The sequence below is a fragment of the Dacryopinax primogenitus genome, assembly GCF_000292625.1.
Source record: "Dacryopinax primogenitus strain DJM-731 SS1 chromosome Unknown DACRYscaffold_17, whole genome shotgun sequence".
Taxonomy (NCBI): domain Eukaryota; kingdom Fungi; phylum Basidiomycota; class Dacrymycetes; order Dacrymycetales; family Dacrymycetaceae; genus Dacryopinax; species Dacryopinax primogenitus.
In genome coordinates, this window is record NW_024467214.1 from 754,549 (window position 1) to 767,724 (window position 13,176).

Genomic DNA, 13,176 nt, shown 5'->3' on the forward strand with positions numbered 1-13,176 from the left:
CTTCAAAGTTCACGAAGATGTTAGAATCGTGGAAAACAGGTCGGTGAGAGGATGCTGTTCTGCTTAGGCTAAACGCTGAGCTGGACGCGATTAGCTGCGAGCCCCGCTATCGGCACGGGCGGGTACCTGACATGCCGTATCAAGAAGCCCTCCCTTTTCCAGAGGGCGTATGGTGCCCCGTTTGGACATTTCAGGAGCCGATGAGGCTAACGGGACGATGGAATGCGGGGCATGTTCCTTGCGTTCGGAACGCGAGCTGTCTTAATGGTTCGCCTCCCGCTCACGCAGCACAACACAGTTCCTGCCGATTTGCAATGCCGAATGGTCGAGTGGACTGTTACGATGCTATCTTCGGTACACAGTATGGCCATTCTCGGTCCTGCCGGAGGTTAGATTGACCAGCAACGACTTGGCAAGGACAACATATCACCACACGGCGTCATACTCTCTGGCAAAACTTCGGGTTGTCCTCCATCCCTCTCGTCATCCTGTTCCTTCCGCGGACAGGTTTCAAGTTCCTTACAGCCAAACGAGGTCCGACCCAAAGACGTGGCACTTTTTCCTTCTTTCGAGCGCCTTCGGATACCGGTATCCCCGGGGCAAACCGGCCGTGACCCCACACGTCGTTATTTAAAGTCCCCCGCATTCGACCCCACGGGTTAGCCTGTTACGTTTCTCATTGCTCCCAGAGTCCGCAAGGTCCCCGTCCTCGCGCGTCTCTGACCCCTACTACCCAGCTCCAACACTCACTCAACATGGCAGGCGGTGCCGCGATTTCTACAGGCGGTTCTGCCGCCAACCAGCTTCTTCACCAGGAAGTTTGGTGGAAAAATCCACGTAAGCCCTGCGTGCGCTGCTGGATCCACAGTGAATTGAACATTCCTCTATAGGCCGAGTCAAATTGAACCTATGGATTCTACTTCTCCTTATTACCTCATACAGTAATGGTTACGACGGATCGATGATGAGTGAGTACATACCCATCCTGTTTGGGAAATCCTGCTGATACTCTCCAGATGGTCTTCAAATATTGATACAAGGGCAGGAATCATTCAACTATCCCAACGGTTTGTCCTTTCGTCATATACTCGCATGAGATCTGATGTACAGTCAAGGATCGATGCTCGGCCTGTTGAACGCAATCCAGAACGTCGGCTCCCTGTGTGCGACACCTTTCGCTCCCTATGTTTCTGACGGCATTGGCCGTCGTTACGCCGTCATTTGGGGGGCCTCTCTCATGGTGATCGGTAAGAATCATACGATCTAGTCCCCCTTTCCTAAAGTAACAACATTCCCAAGGATGCGTCGTTCAGACCGCTTCGCAAACTGTCGGGATGTTCATCGGTGCTCGGTAGGTCACAAATCTGGTCCTGTTGATGCATATTGACCTGAGCTCCTTTTCTTGAAGGTTCTTGCTGGGTTTCGGCCTAACATTCGCTGCTAACGCCGCGCCAATGCTTGTTTCCGAGCTCGCCTATCCCGACCAACGCGCGCAGCTCACCGTGCGTTCCCCAACATGTTTCCATCACAAACAGTGCTAATGAGCGTGCTTGCCACAGTCAGCATATAACTCCCTCTGGTACTCAGGGTCGATTGTCGCTGCATGGACAACCTTTGGAACCTTCACGATGACTGGGACCTCGTGGTCTTGGCGCATCCCTTCCGCTATCCAAGCGATTCCGTCTGTTCTTCAAGTCCTCTTCATGTGGTGGTGTCCCGAGTCTCCACGTTATCTAATGAGAAAGGGGCGCGAGGAGGAAGCTCTCCGGGTGTTGGCACACTATCACGCACGTGGAAATGAGGTACACACAACGAGCTCATTTGGGGAACTTTGCTCATCACTGTCCGTCCTAGAACGACCCCCTTGTGCAGTTCGAATTCAACGAGATCCGCGAAGCCATTGAACTGGATGCCCGCGTAGCCCAGCAAGTTGGCTGGAGAACCCTTTTCTCGACCCCCGGCAACCGCCGTCGGTTGCGTATCTTCTTAGCGCTTGCGTTCTTCAGCCAATGGGCTGGCAACGGCCTAGTGTCATACTGTAAGAAATGATCGAAGTCTAAGTTCATACACACGTCTCATCGTTCAAAATAGATCTGAACAAGGTTCTGAACTCTATCGGCATCACCAACGGCACAATTCAAAACCTCATCAACGGCATATTGCAAATCTACAATCTTGTCGTCGCCCTGGTTGCATCTTCCTTGGTCGACCGAGCTGGTAGACGCCTGGTTAGTTGCACATCTCTCCTGTCATCCTGTCCACTGATGATGGGATAGCTGTTCCTTCTTAGCAACAGTGGTATTCTTGTCTTTTTCACCCTTCAAACCATCGGCATAGCCAGGTACAACACTGATGGGAGCAGTGCCGCAGGGAATGCGGTCATTGCCTTCATTTTCCTCTTCTACGGCTTCTACGACCTTGCTTATACGCCACTCATTGTGTCGTACACCGTGGAAATTCTGCCCTATCAACTGCGTGCGAAGGGTTTCACGCTGTTCAACTTCATGGTCTCATTGGCTCTGATTTTCAACCAATACGTCAACCCCGTTGCGTTGGACGCCATTGGCTGGAAATACTGTAAGTTGGTGAGATGTCTCTATGGGTTCATTAGCTGATAATCTTCAGACATTGTGTACGACTGCTTCCTTCTCTTCCAGTTGGTTTACATGTGAGTGTACTGGGAATTGTGGCAATCCCAGACTTACTATGATACCAGTTGGTTCTTCCTCGTGGAAACGAAGAACCGCACTTTGGAAGAAACAGCAGCAATCTTTGATGGTGATTCCGATGTCGCCGATCTTGCAAGCCGCGCAGCTCATGACGCACACTTGGATTCGCCTGTTCCAACGTCTTTGTCGGTAGATAAGACAGACAAGACAGTAGAGATTGCAATGGTAGAACAGGCGTAGATGGTGCTTTTGGTTCCTTGTATACTGACTGTTCTCCGCATGTCGCGGCTGTCGTCTGTACTTTTGTGAAAGACTCTCTTATCATCGCACTTCATCTATCATCAATATTATCGCCTTTTCTTCTCACTAGCCTGTCCTCCCCTGTGTGATCACAATCTGCATTTGATCGGAATGGCGTGCAGACCCGCTGCTATTGTCCGTGAGCCCCGAGTTCATGCCGTCCACGATGCATTTTCAGCAACAAGTATTGATAGTAATGCATCTGCGTGGCACTGATCGGTAACAGTGGAGATTTCAAGGCGCTGTTGACCAAAAGTCGGGCTGGGCTACAGCAGGAACAGTACTACCAAAAACATGTTGTGCAGAGACTAGGAACTGATGCAATCATATTGCATGGTGGCAACTCACCATACCACAACGAAACATATCTACTTATCGAGGTCCAATTTCGACATATCCCTGTGTGTATCCACGGGGAATGAGTACCAGAGCATGAAGCCGTTTTTGAGGAGGTATGCAAGTCGTGCGACCGTTTTTCCTGAAGGGTAGTGCCTATGTATTCCGGTTAGGTGACTGCCGAGATGCACAACACGTAGGCCACCATCGTCGACACCGAGAAGCATACCGTACTGGAACTCAGGTTTGATTCTTGTTGTTTTTCGGAGAACGCCAAGCTCGTAGAGGAGGTAAGTCGTAAAATGAAAGTGAGTAGCGCCTTCACGACGAAGATCCTCGATTCTGGGGCAACAGTCCCAATCGATAGGAATCGGTTCCAGAAATCTTGTCCATCCGGATCGACAGGATCGACAGACTTCTGCCGCCACTTCTCGGCACTGTAAACTTGCCGCCGCAAAACTAACCATGCTATGGGGACTGTAAATGAATTCGGCGATAGCGATCCAGATTTCCGTGGGGAAGCGTTGTGGTTGGGTCAAAACTGGACGGACAACAGCACATTTCGCGAAGGCGTCGGAAGTGCTACACGAGAGCCACAAGTTTGGTCGATTAGATAGACGAGCCACGGACGTAATGCCTGCAGTTGCCATACTGGTTGCAAGTGGTTTCGGAAGAAATGGTAAAGTGGTTGTATATTTGTAGTCCCATTTGTCACCGTCCAAGGTCGCACGAAGGAGCACCACATCGAAAAAGGAGAAGAGAATTCCAAATATCGTTCCCCGTTTAATCGACTTGTCGATCTCCGAAAGACTCGCTCCGGCTTCCCGATGTACAGATTCTGGCGTGCTCAAGTCGTTGGTGATCCACAGAAAAACATCCGCTCGTAGCCAAGTTAACGCCAACGCATCGTCCGGGCCCTCGTATGTCCATTCTAAGTCGTACACAAAGATGGGACCGAATACCGAGCTAGCTGCGGCTCTGCGCAATTTCAGCGGGATGTCTTTTCGGTCAGAGAAAGCTGGCAGCCAAAAAAGATGATCACCGGGGGAGTATATGTTGAGAAAAGTGCCGACCAGGACTTGAAGGATGGAGTCTCGTAGTTTTTCTCGAGGCGTCAGGCATTCGCCAACGTCCAAGAGCTCATCTACAGAGATCTCCTTCTCTGCCTTCACTACATGTTCGTACGAGAAGACAGAAACCGGAGGAGTTTTCGCCGGCCAACGATGGAATATGTAGCGATGGTTATACGGCATGGAGTGAGAAGCTGACTGATTGGGTTTCCAGCCTTCGAATATGTCTTCAATAGGCATGAAAGGTAGGCTACATATCGGGCGACCATTCACGACAAAGGTGAGGTTGTCAAAGTCGATCATGTAATGCCAATGTCCGTCGCTCGTGTTGCGTCTTGGGTCCCTTGTGGCAACGAACTCTCTTCCGTCACTATCTTTGAAGTATCGATCTCTCTCCTTGTCTATCTCTGAGCAAGCGATGTTATTTCTGTTTTCAGCGGTAGAAGAGCATCATCACACACTCGCAGTGTCGCTCTTTAGGAAAGTGTCCAACCTCTCCTTGTAGCTCTGAGCCCATTCATCAAAACGGTCGGAGTCTGTAGGAATACTTGCAAGGATTTCAAGGCCCGGGTAGTAATTCCAAAAGTAAATATGGAGAAAGTACCAGCCGTCATAGCAGAAACCCTTGCCCATGTGTCGGACAGGGATGTTCAGAGTCAACCAGTGGTAAGGGCTTTTTATGGATTGAAACGGGAGCAAAGGTGATTTCGTAATGAATGGCAATAGAGTCGTGGCACGTGCCCATCGGGGGTAACCAGCCTACTGGCATCGCTTTGCTCCTGAACCACCATCAAGTTGACATTGCAAACATGGATATTCTTTGTACACATGTTCCTGCTGTTACTCTCAGCCTGACTAGCTTTGACCAGTGGCTTACCATCCAAGAGCAGCTCGCTGGGCATTGGAACAAGACTGACCCGACCTTCGCCAATGATTACCAAGCGATGCAGCAGTACTTCGCAAGCATCACATCCGAAAGCAACGGCTGGATGTGGGATGGACGACGGTGTGGAGATAGTGAATTCGTATTTGACCTGGCGACGCGGTTGCGGAATATCGTGGTGGAGCAGGTCGACACCGCAGTGAATCGGCCAACCCAGTTCAATCGTCGCGGGTGAGTCAGTGCGCCCCTTTGCACAACATTCTATTGATGCTATCCTAGCGAGATGGTGTGCTACTTTGCGGCATTCGCTATCGTATCCCTAATCCAGCGCTTTGTCGTCTGTGCCCACGGAACAATGGGCCATCAGCAGATCGAGTCCTTGCTGGCAAAGAGGTTCAGCAAGGTCGATTCGCAATAATCGTCTTCCTTTTGTCGAGCCCATGAGATGATCCTGACTGAGAGATGTACGTGCTAGGGTATCACAGGAAAGGAATGATTTTGACAAGTTATGGTAGAGAGGGCAACCCGGACGCTGTGTTGCTTCGCGAGATCTGCCCGCAGTAGGAGGGTGTACTATCATGCCAGTAAAACCACGTCGGCCCTGCGAATCTGCAAAAACAAGATCCAGTTTGTCTCCAAAGGACTAAGACCAAAGTGACGTACTCAAATTCCCATCCTGTAACGCATCTGTCAGGTTCTTCTTGCATCTCACGAGCCATTTATCACATCGATCAGGATTCACGGGTATCGTGCAAAGGACATCGACCCCCAGCACACGTGGTATGCTTTCCATATGGTTGTATGCAACGCAGTACCACCCATTGTACCGATAAACCATGAACCTCTCATACCCATGTCAAAATGTGAAGGGTGAAGGAACAGGGAACATGGACCTACGCCCGCTTTAGATGTGATCACGGCAAATATAGGACAAAATGAAGTCGTCGTATGACTGTGCTCTGACTCCGACAAATTGCGATCAATTGGTCACAAAAGGCCTCTTAGGGGAGCACCGATGTTGGCTCAACAACAAAGTAGTGTTAAACATTAGTTCCTACTCCTAGTAGAATCGCTATGCAAAAGTTCATTTGGACCATCTTGACCAATGCTTTGGACGGTCTAAAGCTCGCACGGGGCGAACGAGAATTGCTAAGGCCTCGCTCTACAAGGAGAAAATGGCAGGAACCGGAAGTTGTCCCCCCTTGATCAACATCGATTGTGCTGGGGGAGAACAATTGTCTCGGTCGCAATTGGATTCATCAAATGCAGTTAGTTATTGACCTCACTGTTTTAAAACATGATATGCACAGTTACGTACGGACTCTGTTCTACGCATCTAACGGGAACCCGGAGTTGACGTCCGGGTTGTAGGGGTATGAAAACCAGGCGACTGGTCCGATTCAAATGACCTTAACAGGTAGGCAGCCAGTTCCAGTTAATCTTTCTCTTCAGCCGAAATGAGCTACACGCAGTCCATTGGTGTCTTCAGCGAAAAATGTGGTGTAGTGCAAGTTGTGCTTGTCCTGATTTATGTTTTGCGTCCAAGCAGGACGAGCAGTTCTCCGGACAGAGTGCAGCGCGTAGTTGGGGTAGTAAAGAGGGGAACAGATTTGACTTCATCAGAGTTCCAATCGATAGGCCGAGGTTTCAGCAGGCGCACACCAGAGCTTTGACAGATCCCCATCACGTTGATCACCGCGGTTCGAAACTGTTGATTGACGCGTGATAAGGAAACTAAGTCCCGTGCGTCGTACACAAGTTGGGCGATAGCATGGCAAATTGTCGTAAGGAATGGACTGCAAAGCCACGGCGAAGCAGGGAGGAAGAGGATAGGATGCGACGCCCTTTGAGAAAGGCAACAACATGAAGCCCACATTCGGTTGACAAGCCAAACGCGCCAACGCGGTGATTCCGGGTGTCGTGGGCGTGGTAGCAAAAGGCCCAGGCAGGAACGGTAACACAGTCGTGTGAGAATATTGCCAGCGCCCGTCTTGTCGTGTCGCACGAAGCACGACGACATGAGAGAAGGAGAGCAAGATTCCAAACACGACACATCCCTTAACAGAAGTGTCGACCTCGCAAAGACTCGCACATGCGGCTTGATGCACTGAAGGTGGGGTTGTGAGATCGAGAGTGAACCAAAGGAAGGTATCGACTCGTAGCCATATCAACGACAATGAGTCGGCAAGTCGCTTGTGCATTGCGGAGAAGTCGGGTGCGAAAGCCGGTGCGAGTACAAGTCGGGCGACTTTGTCTCCCAATTCCTTGGGTATCTCCTTTCGATCCGAGTGGGTGGGCAACCAAGGAAGGTAATGCGGTGCAACCGGCGTGCATAGAAAATTACCGACGAGGATTTGCAAAAATGATTCTCGAACTTGCTCGCAGGAGGTCAGATCTTCTCCTATCTCTAAGAGTTTATGGATTAAAACCTCCTCGAGCGCTTGAAACCTCCTCAAGCCCCTGAACCCTCCTAGAAAAGAACATCATCATGACATCTAGTCGGACTTTGATGGCACGAGGGACGATATAGACACGTTGGGGCGGTGTTGTGGCCGAGGGCGACAGATGGCCATAGTGATCAACGGTGATGAACGATTCGTATATAAGAACGGGAGGTCTGCAACACAAGTTGAACATAGGACTTCCGTTGATGTGGAAGGTGAAGGTATCGAAGTCAATCTCGTAGATCCATTGGATGAAGCCGTCGATCTTCGGACGTTTTTTTGGGAGTAGTAATTGCGGAAGTCGTCCCCTATAAAGTGTCGGCTGCCTCCAATATCTACCCAGGCAAGATCAAGTTGATGTCCAACAGTACAAACATAAGACCACGGGTACGTACCAAGAGGCCCGTTCTGTAAAGCATCCGTCAACCTTGCCATATAACTCTGGACCCATTGCTCGAAGCGCTCAGGATCAGTGGGTATTGTGCAAAGTATATGGGCGCCCAGTGTGTCTGGGTAGCTCTCCAAGGGGTTGTAATTGATATAATACCATCCATTATACTGATAGACAATGAAGCCTCTGGTACCCATGCTAGGATGTGAATGAGGGAGGAGGAGAGAGTCCCCTAGCTCGTGATAGTAGTCCCCTAGCTCGTGAGAGTAGGGTTCTTCGACTCGGGATCAAAACGCTGACAGTAGAAAGGGTATGGTAACTCCATGGAAACTTGTTAGTTTCCTCGTTTGTATTTAGATTCCATGTCATCAAATCCTCGACATAAGAGCTAGGGTCTTGCAGCCAGTACATCCGGGTTTCTGGACATGGATTTCAGATGGAAGATCTGTAATCTGTAATCCATAATCTGGCCTCGGCTGTGCAAGGGTCCAGCCGGATCCTCGGCACAACTCTTCTAAATTTATGTTAGTTTCTTTATTTAGTTAATTGCTTTATGTAAAATTACTGAATAATAATATTTTTTCAACATCCACACAACACATCACTGATATTCTTATACTGCATCAAGACCATCACTATCACTGTCACCATCCTCTACTGCTCTTATGGAAATTTCTCAGCTTCTCTCTCAGCTCCTGGAGGTCCAACAAGTGCTTACTGGTGTTTCTGTGGAGCAAATGTTCTCATTCTTGGCTTTGGCTCAACATCTTCAGACAAGAATTGCCTGGCAGGAAGTCCATACACTCACCCAACCAGCAACTCCTCCTCTTACTCTTCCCAACACTGTGGTGTCTTTCCTGAGTCAGGTACTTGACTTGCAGGATGCTCAAGTCATGGAACTTTGGCAATCTCTCAACCAAGTCCTTTGGAATCCTGCCAGAGATGTCATGGCCCTCACTCAACCATTGTTGGAGAATTCACACCCTTTCAGGCCTATGCACACCTGACTGAACTCAGTAAGTACTTTCCCAATCAGTCTCCACAGGAATAGACTGACATCAATTTCAAGGTACTGAAGAATTCTATCCCCCTACATGCACCTGCTTCAATCTCCACTGTCCCCACTTTGTTCACACCTCTGAGGCAGCAGCACTGTATGATCCGCAGCAATATACAGCTGCTCTCTACACCCTCAGCCATGGTGCCTTCCCTGTCATAGTTAACTCCCTCAAATGTTGCCATTGCAACACCAGATATCACCTCAATTACTCATGCCAAGAAGCCCCTGGTAAAGGAATGTGTCAAATTCACTATGGAGGGATGCCACCTGTGCTCCAATCTGAGAAGCATCTCCTGTTTGAGGAGGGACTTTGTGGCCTCTTCTGCTCATATACTGTTCTATCACAGTGAGTACATATCCAGCAAAGATTTCTCAGACTAATTCCTTCACAGTGCTTCAGCAGGAACCACAGCAAGAGTATTTCATGATTCATTGGGAAGGAACCAGACTCACAACACTGGGAGCTATGCAGTTCCTCACCTGCATAGTGAATACCTCTCTGAATTCTTTGACCTCTACTCACTCCTCCTGCACCATTCTGAGCAAGGCACCCAGCTCACTCTTCCTACCATGGCCAGCAGCCAGAGTGACTGACTCACTGCTGCCATGATAGAGAGAAACATCTTCATGGCAGCAAATGGGCAAGAGCACTGGTCACACTTGCAACCTTTGCAGAAAGTTCTTTGACCATGATGGAGAGCAATGTGAGTTTACTCTTTGATGAGGGGATCTCATCACTTACAGAAGTATCCAGACATGCTATCTTGTGCTGTCACTGATGGAGTTTTGATTGGGCACCCTTGCTGTGGAGTCCACAACTGTGCCATCCCCCTCTCTTCCAACCATGCATGGTATTGTCCACTTCACACAGGCAGGGAGGCAAGCTGTGCAGCAGAAGGCTGTAATAATGGAGCAGAGCCTGGTAGGAAGACCTGCTCCAATCCTGAACATCATTTGCTGGAAGAAAATTACTATGCTGCTGGCCAGTCTGCACTTCAGCTGCAAGATTGACACCAACATGCCAAGTCTTATTCTTGAGAAGGGGACACTCCTGATGTCCCCAATACCAGCAGCCACCATGGAGGGAGGAAGAAGGCACCTGGGCTCAAGGCCCACTTTGGCAGGAGAAGGATGCACAATGAGCAACTCATTGTGCATCCTTGTGGGGTCATTGTGGCCAGGGGCACTTTCTATGGGGCTGAGTCACTTTCCTCTGTAGCAGTGAGTATTTGTTTCTTATTTACAACATCCCTTTATAGACCTTCTTCAGGAATTCATTCATGGTGTTTTTCCCACACCCCAGGCAATGCCAGATGTCATGTTCTATGACAACAACTGTTGCCTCCACCAGTATCTTTCAGGACAAGGACCCATTCAAGAACATTTCAGCAAAACTGCACTGGTGGTAGATGTTTTCCATTTCAAGAACCATCACTCCACTGCTGACCAGTACTGCTCCACCCATTGCAATCCAATGGCCTTCCCTCAGCTCTACAACCAACAATCTGGCCAGTGGACTTTCAATTCCTCTGCATGTGAGCAAACCAATGCATGGTTGAGGAATTTTGATGGAATAGTGCAAGAAATGTTGCCAGTGAGATATGAGTTTTTCCTTGATGAGGTGATCAGGGCACACAACCATTTTTGTGTTGATGAGCTGCAACACAATAATGCACTTCCCTACCTTATGGATAGATCTTTGTTGTTAAATGGACTAAACAGCATAGCATAGCAGTAGGATCATAATGTCATAGGTAGTAACATATCAATATTGAGTTCCTCAGTACTACTTGGCATTGTTCCTGAGGTTTGCATCTTCCCTAGCAGCAGCACAAAAGGTAATCCAGTCTTGTGAATCATTCTGCATGAATGAAGCAAGAGTAGTAGGACTGGCCACCTCCAGCCACCATGCATTATCTGACCAGGTTGTTGCAGGCACTGTATATCCTACAACAGAAACCTGTGCTACAGAGAATGATTCTCTGTTCTTCACCCTCTCCCTGACTTCCTCAATCTGTCCATTAATCTCCCTGAATGTGTGCAAACCAGGCCACTTGGCTTGGCATCCACAGGCCTTCTTCAGGGATGATCTTGAGGTGGCTGAGGCAGTTCTGGGAAGGATATCCTGCTTGAGACACACATTGAGGTCAAATTCCTGCTTTGTAAAACTTCTGGCTCACTGCCACTTTAACTGCTTCTCTTCTTCCTCTTCCCAGCCATTGGTGGTGGCTTCACCAGAGATAACTCCTCAACTTCAGTCACAGGGCTTGCTGCAGGTGTTGAGCAAGTTGATTTCTGTGGGGTTGAGTAGGCTGACAAGGTTCCATGGCATATGTCCTGTGGCAGCTGAGTTGGTGCATGCTCTTCTAGGGCAGCCTTGATAGCTGGGGCAGTCTTCCCAAGGCCAGCATGGCAAAAAAAAATTACTTCCTCCCTCTTGATCTCCATTGTTGCATCATGCTGGTAAATGGCCCAGCACCCTGTAGATGGGAGATAGACTTCCAGAAAGTCTTGACCAGGGTACTCAGTTTGCAGCATTTTCTGAAGGTAGCTGGGCCACTTGTTGATGGATGTGGGGAGACCCCAAGCACTCAATGAAGCAACTAGTCCATCATATCGAGTAGTGTCATCCTGGAGTCAACAAAGTCAGTAGAAACCTTACAAGTGTTAGCCACTGGCTTACCTGTTGAATTCCAACCACTGAGAAGCAACAGGCTAACATCTCATGCTCATTGTGAGCCTCCTCATCTTCCTGCTGACATTGGGCATGCAAGGGTGCCTTGGTGGCTCCTGAATGCCCAAGAAATCCCAGATTATTGACATGAGTGCCAAGTGTGGTTGGGCCATGGTAAGCCAGTGTAGGTCAAGATGGAGTTAGTGTGGGGATCACAGGCTTGATTCCAGGTGAGGTGGGGCAGATTGCTGGGTCAGAGAAGGTGGGGGGGAGAAGCTGGGTGATTGGATGCTTCTGCACTTCACATACAACACCATGAATGTGCTGCAGCTTCTGGCAGTGTGCCCTGCAGCAACCAAGTAGCAACCTTGCTTCCTTCTTCCCTTGCACCCAGCTTCTGGGCATGCACCAGCACCAGCATTTGCTGGAAGAGGGGCAGTGGCAGTTGGAGTAAAAGGAAGACTTGTGCAGTGTACATAGGTGGTGCTTCACAGTGCTTCTTGCATGGCTTGTGGAGGAGGGTGGGTCAGCCACTTGAATCCTCTATGCATGGGATCAGCAATACCCATATGGCTTGGGCACTGAGAATATGTTAGCTTGTCTGGGCATTATGCAGAATATTCTGCCCTCACTTTAGCAAAAATCCATCCATAGTTCTCAGGCTTTTCTCCAGAGGCATTCTTGCAAACTTGTGGGAGTAATGATTTCTTGCAAAAGTCACACTCAGCAAGTGGTATTCTGGGTCAAGTTTGTTCTGGATACAGCTGCAGGACAAAGTCCACATCCATGTGCTGCCCATCTGCCATTGTAGGCAACAATGGCCCCAGTGACATTTTTGGAGAAAAAAGAAGTTAAGTGGGGAAAAGAAGCATGGGACAAAAAACACACACACTGAAACAAGCACAGAGTGACAGCAATCTTGTCATTATGACATAGCTATTGCCTTATCAGTCCAGATCTGGTCAGGGTCTACCCCATCGATACTTACATCAGCACAGAGAAAATCTTCTCTCTGTGCTGATAATGTGTCTCAAAGTTTTTGAAAAAAAACTATTTTATTATTATTTAATTATATCTAATAATACATTCAATGGTGTATATACTTGTATCTAAGGGAGGATGAGGGGAGGGTGATGGGGAGAGGGAGGGAGAGGAGAGGGAGAGGGAGAGGGGTGATGGAGGGAGAGGAGACGGAGGAGGGAGAGGAGACAGAGGAGAGGGAGGAGAGGGAGAGGGAGAGGGAGAGGGAGAGAGGTGATGGAGGGAGAGGAGACAGAGGAGGGAGAGGAGACAGAGGAGAGGGAGAGGGAGAGGGAGAGGGCAGGCAAGCAGGAGAGGGAGGGCAAGGG

The 13,176-nt window shown here is 49.1% G+C and overlaps 4 protein-coding genes across 4 annotated transcripts; 3 read left to right on the top strand and 1 right to left on the bottom strand.

Annotated features, from left to right (window-relative positions):
* Positions 1-755: 755 nt before the first annotated feature.
* DACRYDRAFT_96355 (hexose transporter) lies at positions 756-2,909 on the top strand (the record flags this gene model as incomplete). Its single annotated transcript, XM_040777363.1, has 12 exons — positions 756-837; positions 891-968; positions 1,017-1,067; positions 1,116-1,247; positions 1,300-1,351; positions 1,409-1,502; positions 1,560-1,802; positions 1,855-2,038; positions 2,092-2,228; positions 2,277-2,577; positions 2,626-2,668; positions 2,717-2,909. 12 exons carry the CDS (start codon positions 756-758, stop codon positions 2,907-2,909), a joined length of 1,590 nt encoding a protein of 529 aa, XP_040626016.1.
* A 292-nt stretch (positions 2,910-3,201) lies between these two features.
* Positions 3,202-5,008, bottom strand: DACRYDRAFT_118384 (uncharacterized protein; the record flags this gene model as incomplete). The annotated part of the gene is made up of 2 exons (XM_040770572.1): positions 3,202-4,782; positions 4,837-5,008. The coding sequence occupies 2 exons, from the start codon at positions 5,006-5,008 to the stop codon at positions 3,338-3,340; spliced, it is 1,617 nt and encodes a 538-aa protein (XP_040626017.1). The 3' UTR covers positions 3,202-3,337.
* A 176-nt stretch (positions 5,009-5,184) lies between these two features.
* DACRYDRAFT_110440 (uncharacterized protein) lies at positions 5,185-5,676 on the top strand (the record flags this gene model as incomplete). Its single annotated transcript, XM_040769051.1, has 2 exons — positions 5,185-5,489; positions 5,538-5,676. The coding sequence occupies 2 exons, from the start codon at positions 5,185-5,187 to the stop codon at positions 5,674-5,676; spliced, it is 444 nt and encodes a 147-aa protein (XP_040626018.1).
* Positions 5,677-9,909: 4,233 nt separating this feature from the next.
* On the top strand, positions 9,910-10,885 carry DACRYDRAFT_56810 (uncharacterized protein; the record flags this gene model as incomplete). Its single annotated transcript, XM_040775398.1, has 3 exons — positions 9,910-10,139; positions 10,224-10,374; positions 10,424-10,885. The coding sequence occupies 3 exons, from the start codon at positions 9,910-9,912 to the stop codon at positions 10,883-10,885; spliced, it is 843 nt and encodes a 280-aa protein (XP_040626019.1).
* Positions 10,886-13,176: the final 2,291 nt, after the last annotated feature.